The sequence below is a fragment of the Stenella coeruleoalba genome (genome assembly GCF_951394435.1).
Source record: "Stenella coeruleoalba genome assembly, chromosome: 14".
NCBI lineage: Eukaryota > Metazoa > Chordata > Mammalia > Artiodactyla > Delphinidae > Stenella > Stenella coeruleoalba.
In genome coordinates this window covers 41,418,218-41,434,247 of record NC_137160.1, presented here as the reverse complement: position 1 = coordinate 41,434,247, position 16,030 = coordinate 41,418,218, and the positions used below count along the sequence as shown (strand labels likewise).

Below are 16,030 nucleotides of genomic sequence, written 5' to 3'. Positions count from 1 at the left end.
AAATGAATGTGAGCATGCCTTTATTGTACTTGATTCATTTTGCTAACTCTGGCATGTATGATGTGCTTAGCACACTGAACCATAGCATTTCTATCTCAAACAGTATTCTAGAACAACTAAATTCAGACCACAGTGTTTTAATAGCTACTCTTCAGTAGAATTTGTTCAGTGCAGAAAGAGACCCAGCTTTGACTTTATTTGAACTAGGAAGCAATTTCTGCTGCTGCCTCACCTGACTCCCCCATGTTTCCACCTCCAAAGTAGCCTCTGTAGGCAAAAGGTAGGAAGGGCATAGGGTGCAGTCTCCACCTGCTAACCCTGTGAGATGATGGAAATGATAGGTAGACAACTTTGACAATAAAGCGTTAAGATATTTGGAATGTCGTTTTTGCAAAAGGAAGAAAAGAAAGAGGCCCCCTGAGGTAGCAGGAAGAATAGTTTTGAGAAGGAAATTACAAAGTCAGGACTGTGTGTTGGGAACAGAGAGGGTCAAATGAAGTAAACATTAAAAAATATTTAAATTGTCATAAAGGTGTATATATCATTTCAAAACGCATATTGCTTCATTTCATTCTGTACTTCATTGAACATGGATAAGGTAGTCTAGCTCAGAACTGAAACTATACTAAGCTACAAAAATCAGTGTTTCATTAAAAGATGGCCATAACATGGCTCAAAATTATACTCTAAACCCCATGGGAATTGGCTACACAATGTTGTTCATCTCAACTGAATTATGTTTTGAGGCAACAGTGTTACAGGAAAAATGGGAATAAGAACATTCCGTTATAAAAAAATCATTTATTTCATTGTAGCTAGCATTGTTCAAATAGAAGTGAGAGTTCACACCTTTATAAACTGCATCTTTAGACACTTCATCTAGTTCTAGGGATTGAATTAACAGAAGCTAACTAAAATATCAGCAGTCTCTATTTTCCTGATCCAATCATTGCCAGGCACATGAAATTCAGAGACCTGTTTCTGTTCTTCATTCCTTTTATTTTTTCTCGTTACCTGGTACCTCTATTCAAAATTAGGAATATGTAAGGCTATGGAGCTTCCTTAAGCTGACTAAATTGTAGTAATAAACACATACATTCCTTAAACACCTAATAGTTTGTTGAACAGAGAGAATACAAGGTAAAATACCTCTTTAATTAAAATGATTTGGTAGCATTTCCTTTCAAATTCTTTTTAATATTTAAAAACAAAATGGGAAATGACTTTTACTAGAACAGTATAAGTTACTGTGTGTAATAATTTATATACTTTCCTTTTTGGAGAAAATGACACAGTTGGGTTTTTACCAAGTATATTTAATTGGTCTTCTCAGAAAATAGAATAATTTCCCAGCTGAGTGGAACTAGATATTTTTTAAGGTCACTGGATAACCTCATTATTTCAAGATTTTGGGAAAAAAGTCAACTTCAAGATAAAGCAATCATGTACTCTTTCCTATTAAGTGAAAAAAATCAGTAGAAGCAAAGATACGTGATTAAACATGGCCAGAAGTTAAACAATATAATTTTGAAAATAGAGTTGTTCTGAGTTTACTATAGAATCATAATCCGATAACTGTAAATGGTCATATAAATCATTCAGTACAGTTTCTTCCTTAAAGTTTGAAGAAACTTTTTTGCCTAAGGACAAATTGAGCTAGAAATAGAAGCCAGGTTTCATGTCTCCCAATTCTCAACTCTTCCACTCTCCTAAATTCTGTGGTATACTTAGTACTTTTACAAAATTTATTATTAATAACATAAAATATTTTAGGAAAGATCCTTATATATAAAATGTTGGCTCAACCAAAAATAAGCAGACCAAAGTTATTCCTTTACATGTCTGTATTACAATTATACCCGACTCAAGCTCATTGGAGAGAAGGGCAGAACGAATGAATAAAATCTATATTACAGTTTAATAGGTACATATGTGTTTTTCAAGGAATTTACAATATCCTAAATACATGATAAAATACGTACCTCCAAGGAGAAAACCAGTACTATTCATTCTAAATTAATCTTAAGATAAATATTAATAATACCTAACTCATATTAGAGTGCTTAGATGTGGAAGCATTAATACAAAAATCTGTGATTCATTATCTAATTTCTTCCAAACAACCCTTGAGAAAAAGTACTTTTATCACCCATTTTAAAGAAACCCAAATTAAAGTCCTATATAACTTGCCCAAGATCACACAGCTATGATGTGGAAACACCTGAATTCATCTTTAAGTCTGATGATAAACTGGGACTAATAATCCCTAGTAAAGTTTATTGTCATTTTACAATGAAGGCCTCAGTGAGTTTAAAGAAAGCTGGAGCTCTTAAACACTACACATTCCTCCTGAGGAGTCCATGTACAGCTAACTCCATTATGCATTGAAATGAAGAATATATTAGGGTCTTCCTAAAATCCTTCTCTTAAAGTCATCAAAATCCTCCTAAAACAGCTTCCTATTAATTCTTTAAAACTCTTCTTCATTAATGGCATGATAAAATGGAACTTATCTAAATTCCATCACATGTTCTAAACTGATGCAATCTAAATTCACAAGATTTTCACGTTGGGGCAACCAGAAGTGCCAAGAAATTACGGTACATGACACATAATAAAGCTTAGTTTCATGCCCAGAACGAGAATCAGGAGCCAGGCAGAGAAGTTCTTTCTCTCCTGTGAGGCAATCCTGGTAAAAATCCCCTTGGTTCTAATACTGATGAGCCAGTAATAAATGCCGGTGCTCGTCAATACACACAGAGCTCAATTATACTGTGCCCGGTTATATGATACTAAATATGAAAGTCTTTGGCTTATTTTTCCTCCATGGTGTGGCTATTATCTATTTCACAACTCAAAAGTACTTAGACCAAGAAAGTGAGAAGGAAATTCATCAGTTTTGCTCCTTATAGAAGCAGTGTTATCATAGAGAAATTTAAAACTATTATTTATGAGTTCTCAGAACGATATTCATGGGGACTCCCCTTTCCTTCGTGACATTTACTGGTGGAAAGCTTATTCTAAAATCATCTCTTTAGTGTTTTCCTGTCAGTGTGTTAAGGGCTGTAGTCATGGGTTCCACCAGGGATAAATGCTGAAGATTCCTTGTTACACCAGTAAGAGTGGCCATAAAACACAAAAGCTTCCACTGTAATAACTTGAAATAATATTTCACCAAAATGCAAAGAGTTCAATAGATAATTTATGGAAAACAACACTGCTCCTTCCAGTTGAATACAGCTCAGTAAATCTACTATTTAGTATCTATCTTAGATATTTAAAAATAATTATTCAAAGATGTATACAATCACATATTCTACATGATCTATACCTAGATTGAGATTTGTTACCTATTTCTTTCCTGGATATGAGATAATGCTAACTAGCCTTCACTAATTATCTCTTCATAATTAACTGTCATACTCAACTGGGACAAGCTGATCTTTCCCCAGCACTGTTCTTATTGTAATAATTATCTATGCCCAAATCAACGGTGGTCGTTTCATTAAACAGATGGCTAAACAGTCACATGGGGTTTTGGAGTTTAAAAAGTCACATTTTAATTGGGGACTTAAGATATGATTGCTGTTGGCACAGTGTAAATGTGTCTTTCCTTATATAGGCATGTAAAACCTACTACCACACCAACAAACTATTCCATTTTTTGGTCTTAAAACTAAACAGTGTTAGAGTCCTCTGAACTTCTGCTGTACGCTTAGGATGCTGTACGTTTTTTGTTTTTTTTTTTTTTTGCAATTATAAAAAGTAAAAAGAAATCAAGAATATAAGCTCTGTTCATGGGTTACTGTGGCGATGCTCTCGACTCCAGTGTTCAAGCACAGCTTAATCAAGTATTAGACAAGCCAGATTGGGAGCAACGGTGACATCAACCTGAGATTTTAAGTAGAATGAGCTCTTTTAAAATAATTAAAGCAAATAATTCGGTAGTCAGAATTTAGGTAAAGTTTTAAGTTAAGATGATTTCTGCTAAACTTGTTACTTTATAAAATACATAATTGGAAAATTCTGCAGCTTGGATGATATCCTGTCACCCCAAAATGGTATACCCATGCCTGAACACATAACTGTTACAGTGTAAAAAGATGCAGCTCCCAAGGGATCCCTTCTTCTGACCAGGTAGCTTCATTTGCCAACATCAGTGGACTAAAGTAACAGTTTAGCAACTAAGTCAGACAGACCTGGATATTATTATGCAATCAGTTCCTTGCAATTTGCCTGACTACTTTTGCTATATAATCTCTCTGAGCCTCACTCATTCTGCCGAGTATCATTATTTATATTTTTATAAATGGCAAAACTGAGGTTCAGTCAATAAGCTATGAATAGGAAAAATAATCTCTATATCAGGGGGCAGTTGTTAGAATTCCATGAAGTAAGGTACATAAAGTCACTGATATCTTTACTAGTTTATCCAACAAATATACTTAATGGGCACTTTCTGTATGTCAGGAACTGTGCCAAGTCCAAAAATACGGAGATAAACAAAATCAATACTGTCTCTGTTATCATAGCGTTTACTTTGCAAGTTAGTACAATGCCTAGTACATAGGGTATAATATACACGGAACAAAGAGTGTTTATTATAGACTCACAACCTTTTGTCAGCAATTCTAAGATCCTAATATTGTATGAGCTGAAATATTTCAAAAACTTAGGGTAAACTCAGTTGGCAGAAGAAACTGATATGAGAATATTTAGAAACTTTCTTTTTTCTGCTTTCTGTGAATATTCCTAGGTTTTGTGGCAGGAAGACTAATATATTTGTGCATGGGATGTTTTTCCAGACCCCAATGTGAGTGTTATGCAGGAAACAGAGTATGTACTTTATCAGGTCCTCCAAATCAGAAAAGTTCTGAATTCTGGACCATTGATGATCCAAGATCTTAGATAAGCATGGTGGATGCAGACTAAAATAGCAGCTCAACTGCCTTGACCCCATCCTAAAAGGTTTGGGTGGATGTGATAAGCAAAGTCCCTTACTGACCTAACTGGCCACGTGACTTAGTCCTGGCCAATCACGGGAGCCCATCCCTTTGTTCCCAGTGACTGATCCAAGAAATGGACATATGATCCAAATAGGGCCAATCCAAGTCCTTTCATGGAAATGGGGACCTGGAGCTGGAAGATTGCTCTTGGATTGGGAGTTTTAAGAAAAGAAGCTTAGAGCTGCTGATGGCAACACTTCCCAACAGGTAGCAAGACTGAGAATTAAACCAATACACAGAGAAGCATTGGGAGAGTGGCAAATCCCTGACATTTGAGCCCAGCTATGTGAGAATCCTTGGACTTTCCAGTTTTCCTGAGAAAAATATCTTGACTAATTTAAAAGGAGTTTAAAAACAAAGATGATAATTAACCCCTATCTAGGCTGTGATTATAAGTATTTCATTATGAATTAATAGTCTATGCTTTGGCCTTAATTTTAGAACATTATTGACCTTTAATAATGATCTTTCACAAACACATGGGGAATTGTTAAGTTTTATAGTTGATGTTAAAGCCCAATTTAGCTCATGTCATCTGACATATACATCTGATCAAGATGAGATAAACTAAATTTTCAACTAAAATGACATGTTTTCATTTTAACTGACAACTTATTCAAGTCTCCACTAGGAAACATCTTTTAATTCTGAAAATAAGTGATTACATTTACTTATGATTATTTTGGACCATGACATCTTTTCTTTTAATAGTTTACTTATGAAACGTAAAACTATATACAAATTCTATTCATACAATTAATATTCACACTAATTATCAAATAGATAAAAATATTTTAAAAATAGTGTTCCAAGAGAGTTAAAATTAAACGTTATATGACGCCTTCTTTGGGAAAAAAAACTCCCTAAGATTTAAAATACATTAGGCTAGATTTTCAGTTATCAGTAGCTTTTAAAATTGAAATGCCAATTGCAGGATACTGTGAAAGAGCACACAATAAACACTAGCTTATCTCCCCACTAATTTTACTACAAAGTAACACATTAGTATGAATGTCCACTCATTCACTCATCCTTCATTCAACAATTTTAATTCCATTGAATTGAACACGGACTGAGCAGATTTCACGAGCAACTAATTGTACTGTATAAGACATAGTGGATGATACAGAAATGAACAAGTTAAGAAGCAGAGTAGTCAAGGAACGTAACTTCTTATTAGGGAGCTAAGGCCCATAAATAAATAACAGTAATATAAGACAGGATAAAATAAAACTACAGAAGTACCACAAAGTACAATTTGCACATGGAAGAAAGAGAGATTTAAGGCTGCTGTTAGCTAGAAGTGATGATTAAATAGATAAAGGCGTATTGGATTTAGTCCTCCAAGGAGTTCAACAGATTGAGACAGCAAGGGTTTCCCAGTAAAGGGAGAAGTGGAATGCAATTTCAGATTCGACTGCATTTTATCCTGTTCCTCAGAGACCAGGTACCATGCTATGCAGAAGTTTTTATATTTGTTATTTCAAGTGTTGTTGGTTTTCATGTAGAAGTGCTATTTGTTTCCATTATTCCCATGAGGAAGCTGAACTACAAGAGATACGAGGTCCACAAGTAACAGCTGATAAAACATGGCTAAGAACCAAGATCCACTGATTAAAATCAGGGAGCTTTTCTTCAGATTTGCTCACCAATGCTGCTAATTTTCCAGTGTCTCCTTCTGGGTTGTTTCCTTTTTCTTAGAGTACATTTTAGTTCTTCCCAGAAACAGCTTGTCAGTGGTAATTTCAGTAGTTGTCTGAAGTATTTTTCTTCCTCACTCTGGAGGTAGAGTTTAGCTAGGCATTGATTTGTAGACTAAAAGTAGTTTCTCTAAAAAATTTTGAAGACTTTTTTCTCAGTATTTTGAAGATTGTCTTCCGACATCTATTTTGAGGACAAGGATTATGTTCAGTCTACTTTCCTGTTTTAGATAATTTCTTGTTTCTTCCTGGTGACATTTAAGAATTTCTTGGGTCTGCTGCAGTTTTGCCTTGATGTACATAGGTGTGACTTTGTTTTTATTTGTGCTGCTCAGGGATGGTCTGTTTCTCTGTTCTTAGTATTCATGGTCTAGTCAATTCTGAAAAATTCTTCCTCCTTTTTTGCTTGAATATTGTCCTCATTCTCTCTAATTCCTCCTTTGGAATGCCTATTAGATCTATATCACTCTAGTCCCCAAGTTAACTTCTTTATCAAATTCCACTTCTCTTTTTTCTGTCTGTGAGTAATTGCCACAGTTCCAATGTATCAATTTTCTCTTTGGTTGAATCATCTTATCTGCTATTTAACCCATCTAGTAAGGTTTTAGTTTCAATGTTTATAATGCCTGTCATTTCATTTTTTGAAGTTGTAATTTGATGCTTCCAATTCCCCTTTAATGGAAGAGTAGTCATTTCCAGGGTCCCAGCTTTTTATACAGTTCTCAGTTCATGTTCCTGCCTAGTCGCAAACCCAAATCCCCATCTCCTGAACTTGAATTGGCATTCAAATCCCAGCCCTGATCTGTTTGGGCTTAAATTCACTTTTTCTATCTTCCTACTCTGTTACCCTATCAAATTAAGGGCTTACAACTCTGGCTATGAGTTTGCTATTAATTTCAAGGCTTGGGAATTTCCTTTTCTTTCTTTTGAGCTTATATAGGCATTTAAAAATTGTTATATTTTACTCAGGGTTTGTATGTATTTGTAGAGGGAAGGTGAGTGGGGTGTGTGAGGGGGTATTCCATGAGACTCAGGTCAACATTTTGCTTAAACTAAAAGATCCACTGATGAGTAACTCTGAAAGCACTGATGGTTGTATTCTTTACACTTTAGTTACTCTTCAATTTTAGTAAATAAAATAATTTAGTAAATAAAGAGAGAATAGTACCCATGAACCCTGAGTCAGGAAAAATCAGTGAACCAAGAGAGCACACACTGAGAGAAAGAGTAGCAGTTCCCTGTGATAACTGAGACATTAAAGGAAATAATTGAGCATATTAGAAGAAAGGGTAGAAAGGGGCCAGATTATATGCTAAACATTTTATTTACATTATCACATGTAATACCTCGAGAGCCCTCTCCTTTAGAAAAATGGAGACTCAGAAACATCACATAAAATTGTACAGGAATTGAACCTAGGTGTCTCAGTTTCAAAAGGGCATACTGTAACACACTATAGTAAGAAATTTAGAATTTGTCCTGAGATGACAAAAGTTTGACAGTATCAAAGCCAGAATTGAGGAAGACTACTCCAGGAGCAAAGGCAGATTTATAATAAAGCCAATGAAGTCCAGGCACCGGGGTTCTTCAACTGGATGGGACTACTGGGGTTACTGGATGTTGTAAGTATTCTAGTATTTCTTCTTTTTCTGAAGAAAAAGATTTGAATCTTCAAGATTTCTCTTTTTTAAAAAAAATATTATGTGTGGCTTTTTTCTAACTGCAGATATTCATCCTTCTACCTAACTTTGTGCTCATAATTTTATATTACTTTTCTTTTGAAAAAAAGGTCCCAAATTTCATAATTTTCAGGTGCAAATCCTAGTTCTTTCTCTGCTTATGAATTAGAGGGTAGTATAAGATGGAAGTACGTAGTGGAGTTAGAAGGATTATGCAAGGGTATAGGTATGAGATTTGAAAGGTTAGAACTAAAATGATACCTGATAAAGTTCAAACTTATGGGACTGATTTGGGAAAGACAGCAAAGGAAAAATAAACAGAATTTAGCCAGTGGTAGAATGCAAGTCAGGAGTATAAGGAGAGTCAAATCTCTTTCCAAGTTTATGAACACTGGTGTACATGACAACAGTGGTGCGATTGCTGGAAATAGATAAGTCAAGAGGAATTTACTGTTGATTTGGTAGATGAGGTGGAAGATCAGTGGAGAGAATGGGTTATTATAGAGAATGCAGAGAAGTTAGTGAGGATATAACAACACATTTGCCTAGCATCTGACTAGAATGTGGAATGAAATACCAAGGCTTTGTATATGACTGGGATCTACTTTGAGAGTAGAGTACTGTATACAGGAGTAGACCTCTGCAGCTGTGGAGAGGGTAATATGCGGTACATGGCCAAGCAAAGAATCTTAAGAAAAGCCCCAAATGAAGAAAAAGGTACATGAATAGAAATAGAAAATAGAATCTTAAGAAAATGGGGGTGATTTATAGTTGAGGATGCAATTTTTGGATTTGGTGCAAAGGTAGTCATGTGATCTTCATAAGAACGAATTCAATATAGTGGTAAGAACCAGAGTCTGAATTTAAGGGATTCGGTGGGAGTTGGTGGTAACAGGTGTAATCTGTGAGTATAAAATATTTCAGTAAACATGGCAAAGAAAGATGGATGCATTGAGTCCTCAAAGAAAGATTACAGAAGTTATGAGGTTAATTTTTTTTTGAATTTGGACACTTTTTATAAGGCAGAAGAGAAGAAAAGGGAAAACTCGGTGAAAAGGGAAAACTGAAAATATGACCATTGGGATGGTCGAAGAAGCCATGTTCTGAAGGAGGTGAAATGACAGGGGAGCAGAAGTGAAGCGTTATCCAGAGCTATAAGACCAGGACACTTCCTCTGTAAAGGCAGCAGGGGATACTTGAAAAACTGTAGGTGATTGTGAAAAATTTTAATATAGCTTGTGCAGGCTCTTTGAGTGAAAGTAAAGACTAAGAAATATCTATGCTAATAATGGCTAGAGTGATACAGACCACTGAAACTGAGAAAGCGAAAGAACTGTGAGTGCAGATTAGCTATCAAAATTATTAAGAAAGGTATTATAGGATGTAATTAAAAAGAAATACTATGAATAAAGAACTTAGAGGATGGTATGAACGTATCCTGGGGGATGGTAGATGACATTTATAAAAGAGAGGGCAAAAATTGGTACAAATAGCAGGTGGGGAATTCAAACTAATTAGCATCAATTAAGTTAACTGGTCACAAAGAGAGAAACCTGTACAGTTGTGCTCACGATGCATGAAGAATATTGTGAATAATAATGGTTGCGCAGGTATAAAGTTTTAAACCAAGATCTTGTATGAAGGGCTCAGTATATTTCTGATCAAATTTTTAGTTTAAAGAAGCACTTTAATTCATTTTTTATAATAGCTCTATTTGCTAAAGAATGAATAGTGTCACTGTAGCTTTTGCAATGCCTATGATATCTATGAAAGCTGTGAATTGAAGACGAATTCTGATCTCTCTACTTTAGTCTGCATCAGACAAGTAGAGGCAAAGGATGTTAAGTAGTCAAATTCCCTCAAAAATGTACCATTTCCTAAACATTAACCATTTATTTTCTAATGAAAGAACTGTGAAATACGAAGGTCAGATATCAAAATTACTGAGGAGGGTATTATAGGATGTAATTAAAAAGAAATACTATGAATAAAGATCTTAGGGGCTTCCCTGGTGGCGCAGCGGTTGAGAGTCCGCCTGCCGATGCAGGGGACACGGGTTCGTGCCCCGGTCCGGGAAGATCCTGCGTGCTGCGGGGCGGCTGGGCCCGTGAGCCATGGCCGCTGAGCCTGCGCGTCCGGAGCCTGTGCTCCGCAACGGGAGAGGCCCCAACAGTGAGAGGCCCGCTTACCGCAAAAAAAAAAAAAAAAAAAAACTTAGAGGGTGGTATGAAAGTATGGTGTTTCCGTAATTAGATTATTTACACATTTGTTTTTAAATTTATATCTCATTTCCCCCCAAATAGATATCAGAGCTACCAAGGAAATATGTAAGCTAAAACAAATTAAAAACCAGATAATTGGGACCTTAGAAAGTTTTTTGGCTCTGAACTTCCTGACAGCCACAAAAATGAACGTAGTAAGTTAATGATGAGAAAACATAAAAGCACTCTATTTCTGAAGAAGAAACATTTTTTTTCATTACATGCAAAAAGAGGGTTCTGAAATGAGATCATTTATAGTGGACATTAAGAAGCCTAGTGGACAATGTCCCTGGCAAATTTTACAAAAAATAGCATGAGGGGGCTTCCCTGGTGGTGCAGTGGTTGAGAGTTCGCCTGCCAATGCAGGGTACACGGGTTCGTGCCCCGGTCTGGGAAGATCCCACATGCCGCGCGGCTGGGCCCGTGAGCCATGGCCGCTGAGCCTGCGCGTCCGGAGCCTGTGTTGCGCCACGGGAGAGGCCACAACAGTGAGAGGCCCGCATACCGCAAAAAAAAAAAAAAAAAAAAAAAGGCATGAGATTTAATTCTTCAAACAAATATAGTCAAATAAATAATATTAAAAAGCAAATTAATAGGTAATTTTTCAAGTGGCTGAGTTTATTGAATTCAAATATCTAGGCCACTTGATCTAACTTGATATAGTGTCAAGATATGAGATACAGGAGGAAGGATGGACAGAAAGTCTCTTAGACTATCTCCCCCAAATATTTTCATTTGAGTTCTATAAAAATACATCTAAATATATGCAGCATGGTGAAAGAATCTCTAAACAATGCAAACTCAGAAAATAAAAAGAGAATCATATCACATAACACAAATAATACTTAGGTATGGGGTAACCTCACCTTGTTTATAAAGCTTTCTTTTTATGGCTTTATCTATTATAGGTGTTCTTGAATTTAAGATCAGGACACCTTGGAGAAATACATTTCTTTTCTGAAACAATCAACAAATATTCTTCAGAAAATTAGCTGAAGTAATTTGAGAGTCAAACCTGCATAATAGAATCAATAATGATTTGATATATTTGTCTAAGGATTAATATAAGGGCTGCTTAACTCATTGGATCTTAAAATCTAATGAAAACTAAGACAGTACTCTGTATCAAACTTATTGGATTTATTTTTCATAAAACATATCCTTTTATGTTCAACACTGAAGAATTTATGATTTGAGATGATTGGGAACACTGAATTAGTGAAAGTGTGTAGAAAAGTATCATAATATGGTTATTTAACTTCATGCATTATAGAGACTGGAGCAATGACATAAACATTTCAGCTACTTCAGCAATTAAGACCTTTGGGGTCTTAATAATTTCAATGAAATAAGAATGCATAAATATATACTCTAATATTTGTATGCATTCAGTGAAGTCAATGAAAAGTACTTGTGTTGTAAATTCTTAAGGGATAGTGTAGAATAATTAAACATGAATAGACTTTGTATTAGCAGCAGAAAATTAGAGTGAATGTCAACACTGTCAAGTATAATACTAATATAAGTTTTCATAAACCACTTCTATGGGAATATCTCTTTGAATTTCTTAATCAAAGTCAGTAGGGAACACATAATTCAATATTTTGTGTTTTACTTTACTTAAAGAGTCTGCTGGATAAGAGATCCTAAGTAACTGGATGAGCTAAGCTTGCTGAATGCCACTTTCATTTTATAATACGGAGTCCCCTATCAAACACTCCTACAATTCTACTTTACCAATATATTAAAAACTTCTCTAGGTTGCTTTGTTGACTTACTAAGTACTACAAAATAATTGGCATGTAAAGATAATCATATATTAAAAATGATACATTTTCTTCATGTCTACCTATAGCAAAAACAATATAAGAAAATATTTTTTAATGTTTCAATTTTTTAAAACCATGGATATTATCTTATTTTAAGATTTTAAATTATAAAGGCAAAAAAATATTAATGTACAATATTTAGTTGTAATTACTATCTGCCCTAGTCATGCCTTTTCCTATTTGTTCCAGGTAAGGATGAGTGTTCAAAATGATGACATGCTGCATGACAATGAAGTGATACATAAAGCCAATCAAAATTCCAAGTGTAAACTAGATGGCAAATTTAATTTTTATTCCATTAGTGCATTACTGAGCAATGTATTTTTTAAAAATGGGCTAAACTACAATATCAATTTTCATCTGTGTTGTTCATTTAACATTTATTTATATTAGGCCTTATATTATTACTTAAGCACTTCACTTCCCACAACTTGTAATCTCAAAGAATCATGATGATCAGGGAACATGTTAACTTTTCTTAATTAACAAGTCAGGCATCTTTTGTATTTCTCATTACTTTGCATGATGTTATGCACATTATACATATATTGAATAAGTGAATAAAAAATGAAGAAATGAAAATTATTAAATATGAAATACAATAGCATTTCTTTACAGCATTATTTCCTTCAAGATTAGTTTGTAAACCTACTTGATTTTATATTAACTTTTTGTCTTTCTCTATGCATAGCACAAAGTTTACATCAAATAGATGTTCATATTTGGTAAATAAATATAACTAATAAAAAACCTGTGATTATCTCAAATACATCTTTGAGAAATTAAGAATTCTACATGACAATGATTTTTTTCTTTTAAAGAATTATTAATAAATGGAAAATAAGATAAATTTTACCAAAGAAAAGAATCTCTAAATAACATTAAAAGATTTAGAAGAAATAGTAGTGCCAGATGCTGGTAAAATAAAATCATGGTATATAACATTATTATCTTTATTGTTACTGAAAGAGGAAAGTATATATTATGCATTGTGCACTGAATGAGACTTACTTAGTTTCTACTGGAATTTTACAACAACTGCCAATTTGATGATGAACCGATGTCAAAGCCAGGATTCTGGGCTTTTATTCCTGGTTAGATATCCTTTTTGTCTGTCATCTTTCTCCTATTGGGTGACAATAACTTTTAAAGAATTCAATAATGGGGGAAGTAGCTGTATTTTCTTCAAGCACTCTCTCCTCTCTTATACCATACCACCTCAACTGTCATAATTTAATTTCATCAGGCACAGCTATGCTATTTTATTTTAAAGTAACTTAGGTACAACAAACTCCAACTTCAATATAGTTATTCTAAGAAGTAAGCAAATTCTTAAATGTAGTGTTCTGTGATTTTATAATACAAATATTTTGGGTAGCTTTTTTCAGACGATGGATTAAATAATATTTGGTTGATTATATTTTCAGAGTTCAGATTTATTGAGTGGTTACTATGTGTCAAAAATGACTTGTCGAGCTTTACATGACAATTTATATAATCCTGTCAGCACTATAAATTAGGAATTATTCTTATTTCCAGAGGAGGGACCTGAGTTCAGAAAGTTGAAGCACCTTGCCCGGGTCACATAGCTACAAACTGGTGGACCCAGAACTCCAGACCAAGCTCTCCAGGGACCGAGCCTTGTGTTAGTGACCATCTTGGCAGACTGCCTCTCTATAAGAAACAGTCGTTTTTCTTTTAAAAATATCAAAGATATTTTTAGAAGCCATTGTAGAAAAATAGATAATATAGGAGGTATTACTTGTTATTCGTTTCATTTATATCTGGAAAACTATTTCTCCTATTGGCATACTCTGAAACCTCTCCTATATCTACACCAACTCCTGTTCCATCACACCTAATAAATTGGAGGCACTGATCACAAGCACGAAGAGTCCTGGTTTTTATGGAGGCTTCTCAAAAGTACAATGAAAATAGTTTCAGAAAATTTCTAATACATGTCCACTCAAATACATAAAAATATAAAGAAAGTTTTAAAATACATTGTAAAAACTACTTCTAGTATAACAATTCCATCAAGGTAAGATAGAATAAAGGTCAAATAACACTGTCTAATTTCCACCCATAAATATCTAACACTGGCATGATATCATCCATCTACAAAAAGCCCAGCTGAATCTAAATGCTCATGTTAACCATCCACAAGACAAGTACACAAATATACCGAGCACACAAAAGCCTTATTTTTCACATAAGGATTTTCATTCCCTGACCTTTCTTTTCAAGGCCTGCTATTTGTTAACTGTTGGTATGAAAATAGTATTACTTAGATGGAGCCATCCATTTCCTTTTGTCCCAGAGAAAGCCATTCTCACAGGCCGTCTAAAGCAACCACGGGTGCTTCAGTTCAAGACTTGAATAACCTTAGATCTGCTTTAGCAGTAACAGAAAGGAAACACACAAGAATGAGATGCTGGCTCTCACTGCTGTTCACTCACATGACCCTCATTTCCTAGGACATGGTACCTAGGCTTGTGAGCACTGGTCTCACAAGGTGTGTCTTATTGAATCAACAAAGGGGATAAATACTTCAGGAAGATGAAAAGGAGAAAAAACAAACAAGCAAACAAAAACCCCTTGGACCTGACGTTATGGAAAAAATTAAAAAGACACTAAGATGAAAAAAAAAATTGTGTCATGGTTACATGTGGGATTTGGATGGAATCTAGGGCTGTGTTTTAATTCAAAACTCACCATCTCAAAACCACTTCTTTTCATCCGCCTGCAGGACTTGAGGTAAGTACGTATGCGTTTTCGGGCACGCTCTTGATACTCAGGGAATTGTCGCCTGCATGAGTCAATGATAGCCTGGATCTTTTCTTTGGGCTGCTTAGAGATTGGGACCATTCGGTCCAAGTTTTCATCTACAAACAGCCTGACAAACATCTGTTGGCAAGAGGGAGACAGAGGAGAAGGGTTTGGAGGGCTGCTCTCTGCTGTTCCTAGCTTCCTGTCTTGATTACTGATAGGAAAATAGTCTTGTCTGGTTTATGCACTGGAGAACTTTGCAATGGAAAGCCAGAAATTTTAAGCAAACACCCTTTACAGACTTTCTAAATGGTTGGGTTAAAAAACAGAGAGAGAAAGAGAGAGAGAAAGGCAGACAGACAGACAGACAGAAAAGTATAGACTATTGCGTAGAAAAAAATCAAGAAATAACAGTAGACTGTGACGATTGAGCACCCCATAAAATTCTCTATTAATAATGTGACTGTTTACATTGCTACACTGCACAGTATACTAATCTCCGAAAACAAACAATTGACTCTTTTTTCATGCATAATTAGATAAGCTGGGAAAGCAAAGAAAATAACGGATGACGGGCAGACGCTTCCGAGGGATAAGCTGAGGCTCCCTTCATCCGCTAGGTAAACATGCATACTCACACAGCACAAGTGCAGTTTTCAGCTCACGTTTGGCTTTAAAATTCTAAACAAAACACAGCCATTCTGGTGTCTGGTTGGCTAAGAGTGTTTCATGTACTTTTTAAATCCTTCTGTAAATTAAACAAACATGTCTCTAAAGTAGCCACAG

At 35.0% G+C, this 16,030-nt stretch overlaps 1 protein-coding gene across 6 annotated transcripts in view; it reads right to left on the bottom strand.

The window, feature by feature from the left end:
• Positions 1-16,030, bottom strand: part of NOL4 (nucleolar protein 4) — a gene marked incomplete at its 5' end in the record, with an annotated part of 393,000 nt that overhangs the window by 93,387 nt on the left and 283,583 nt on the right. For 2 of the 6 annotated variants that reach the window (XM_079942556.1, XM_079942557.1), the window contains one exon: positions 15,191-15,382. The exons of the other annotated variants lie outside the window; for them this stretch is intronic. In XM_079942556.1, the coding sequence (XP_079798682.1) occupies positions 15,191-15,382 (192 nt within the window). The remainder of the gene's footprint in view (positions 1-15,190; positions 15,383-16,030) is intronic. 6 annotated transcript variants of the gene reach the window in all.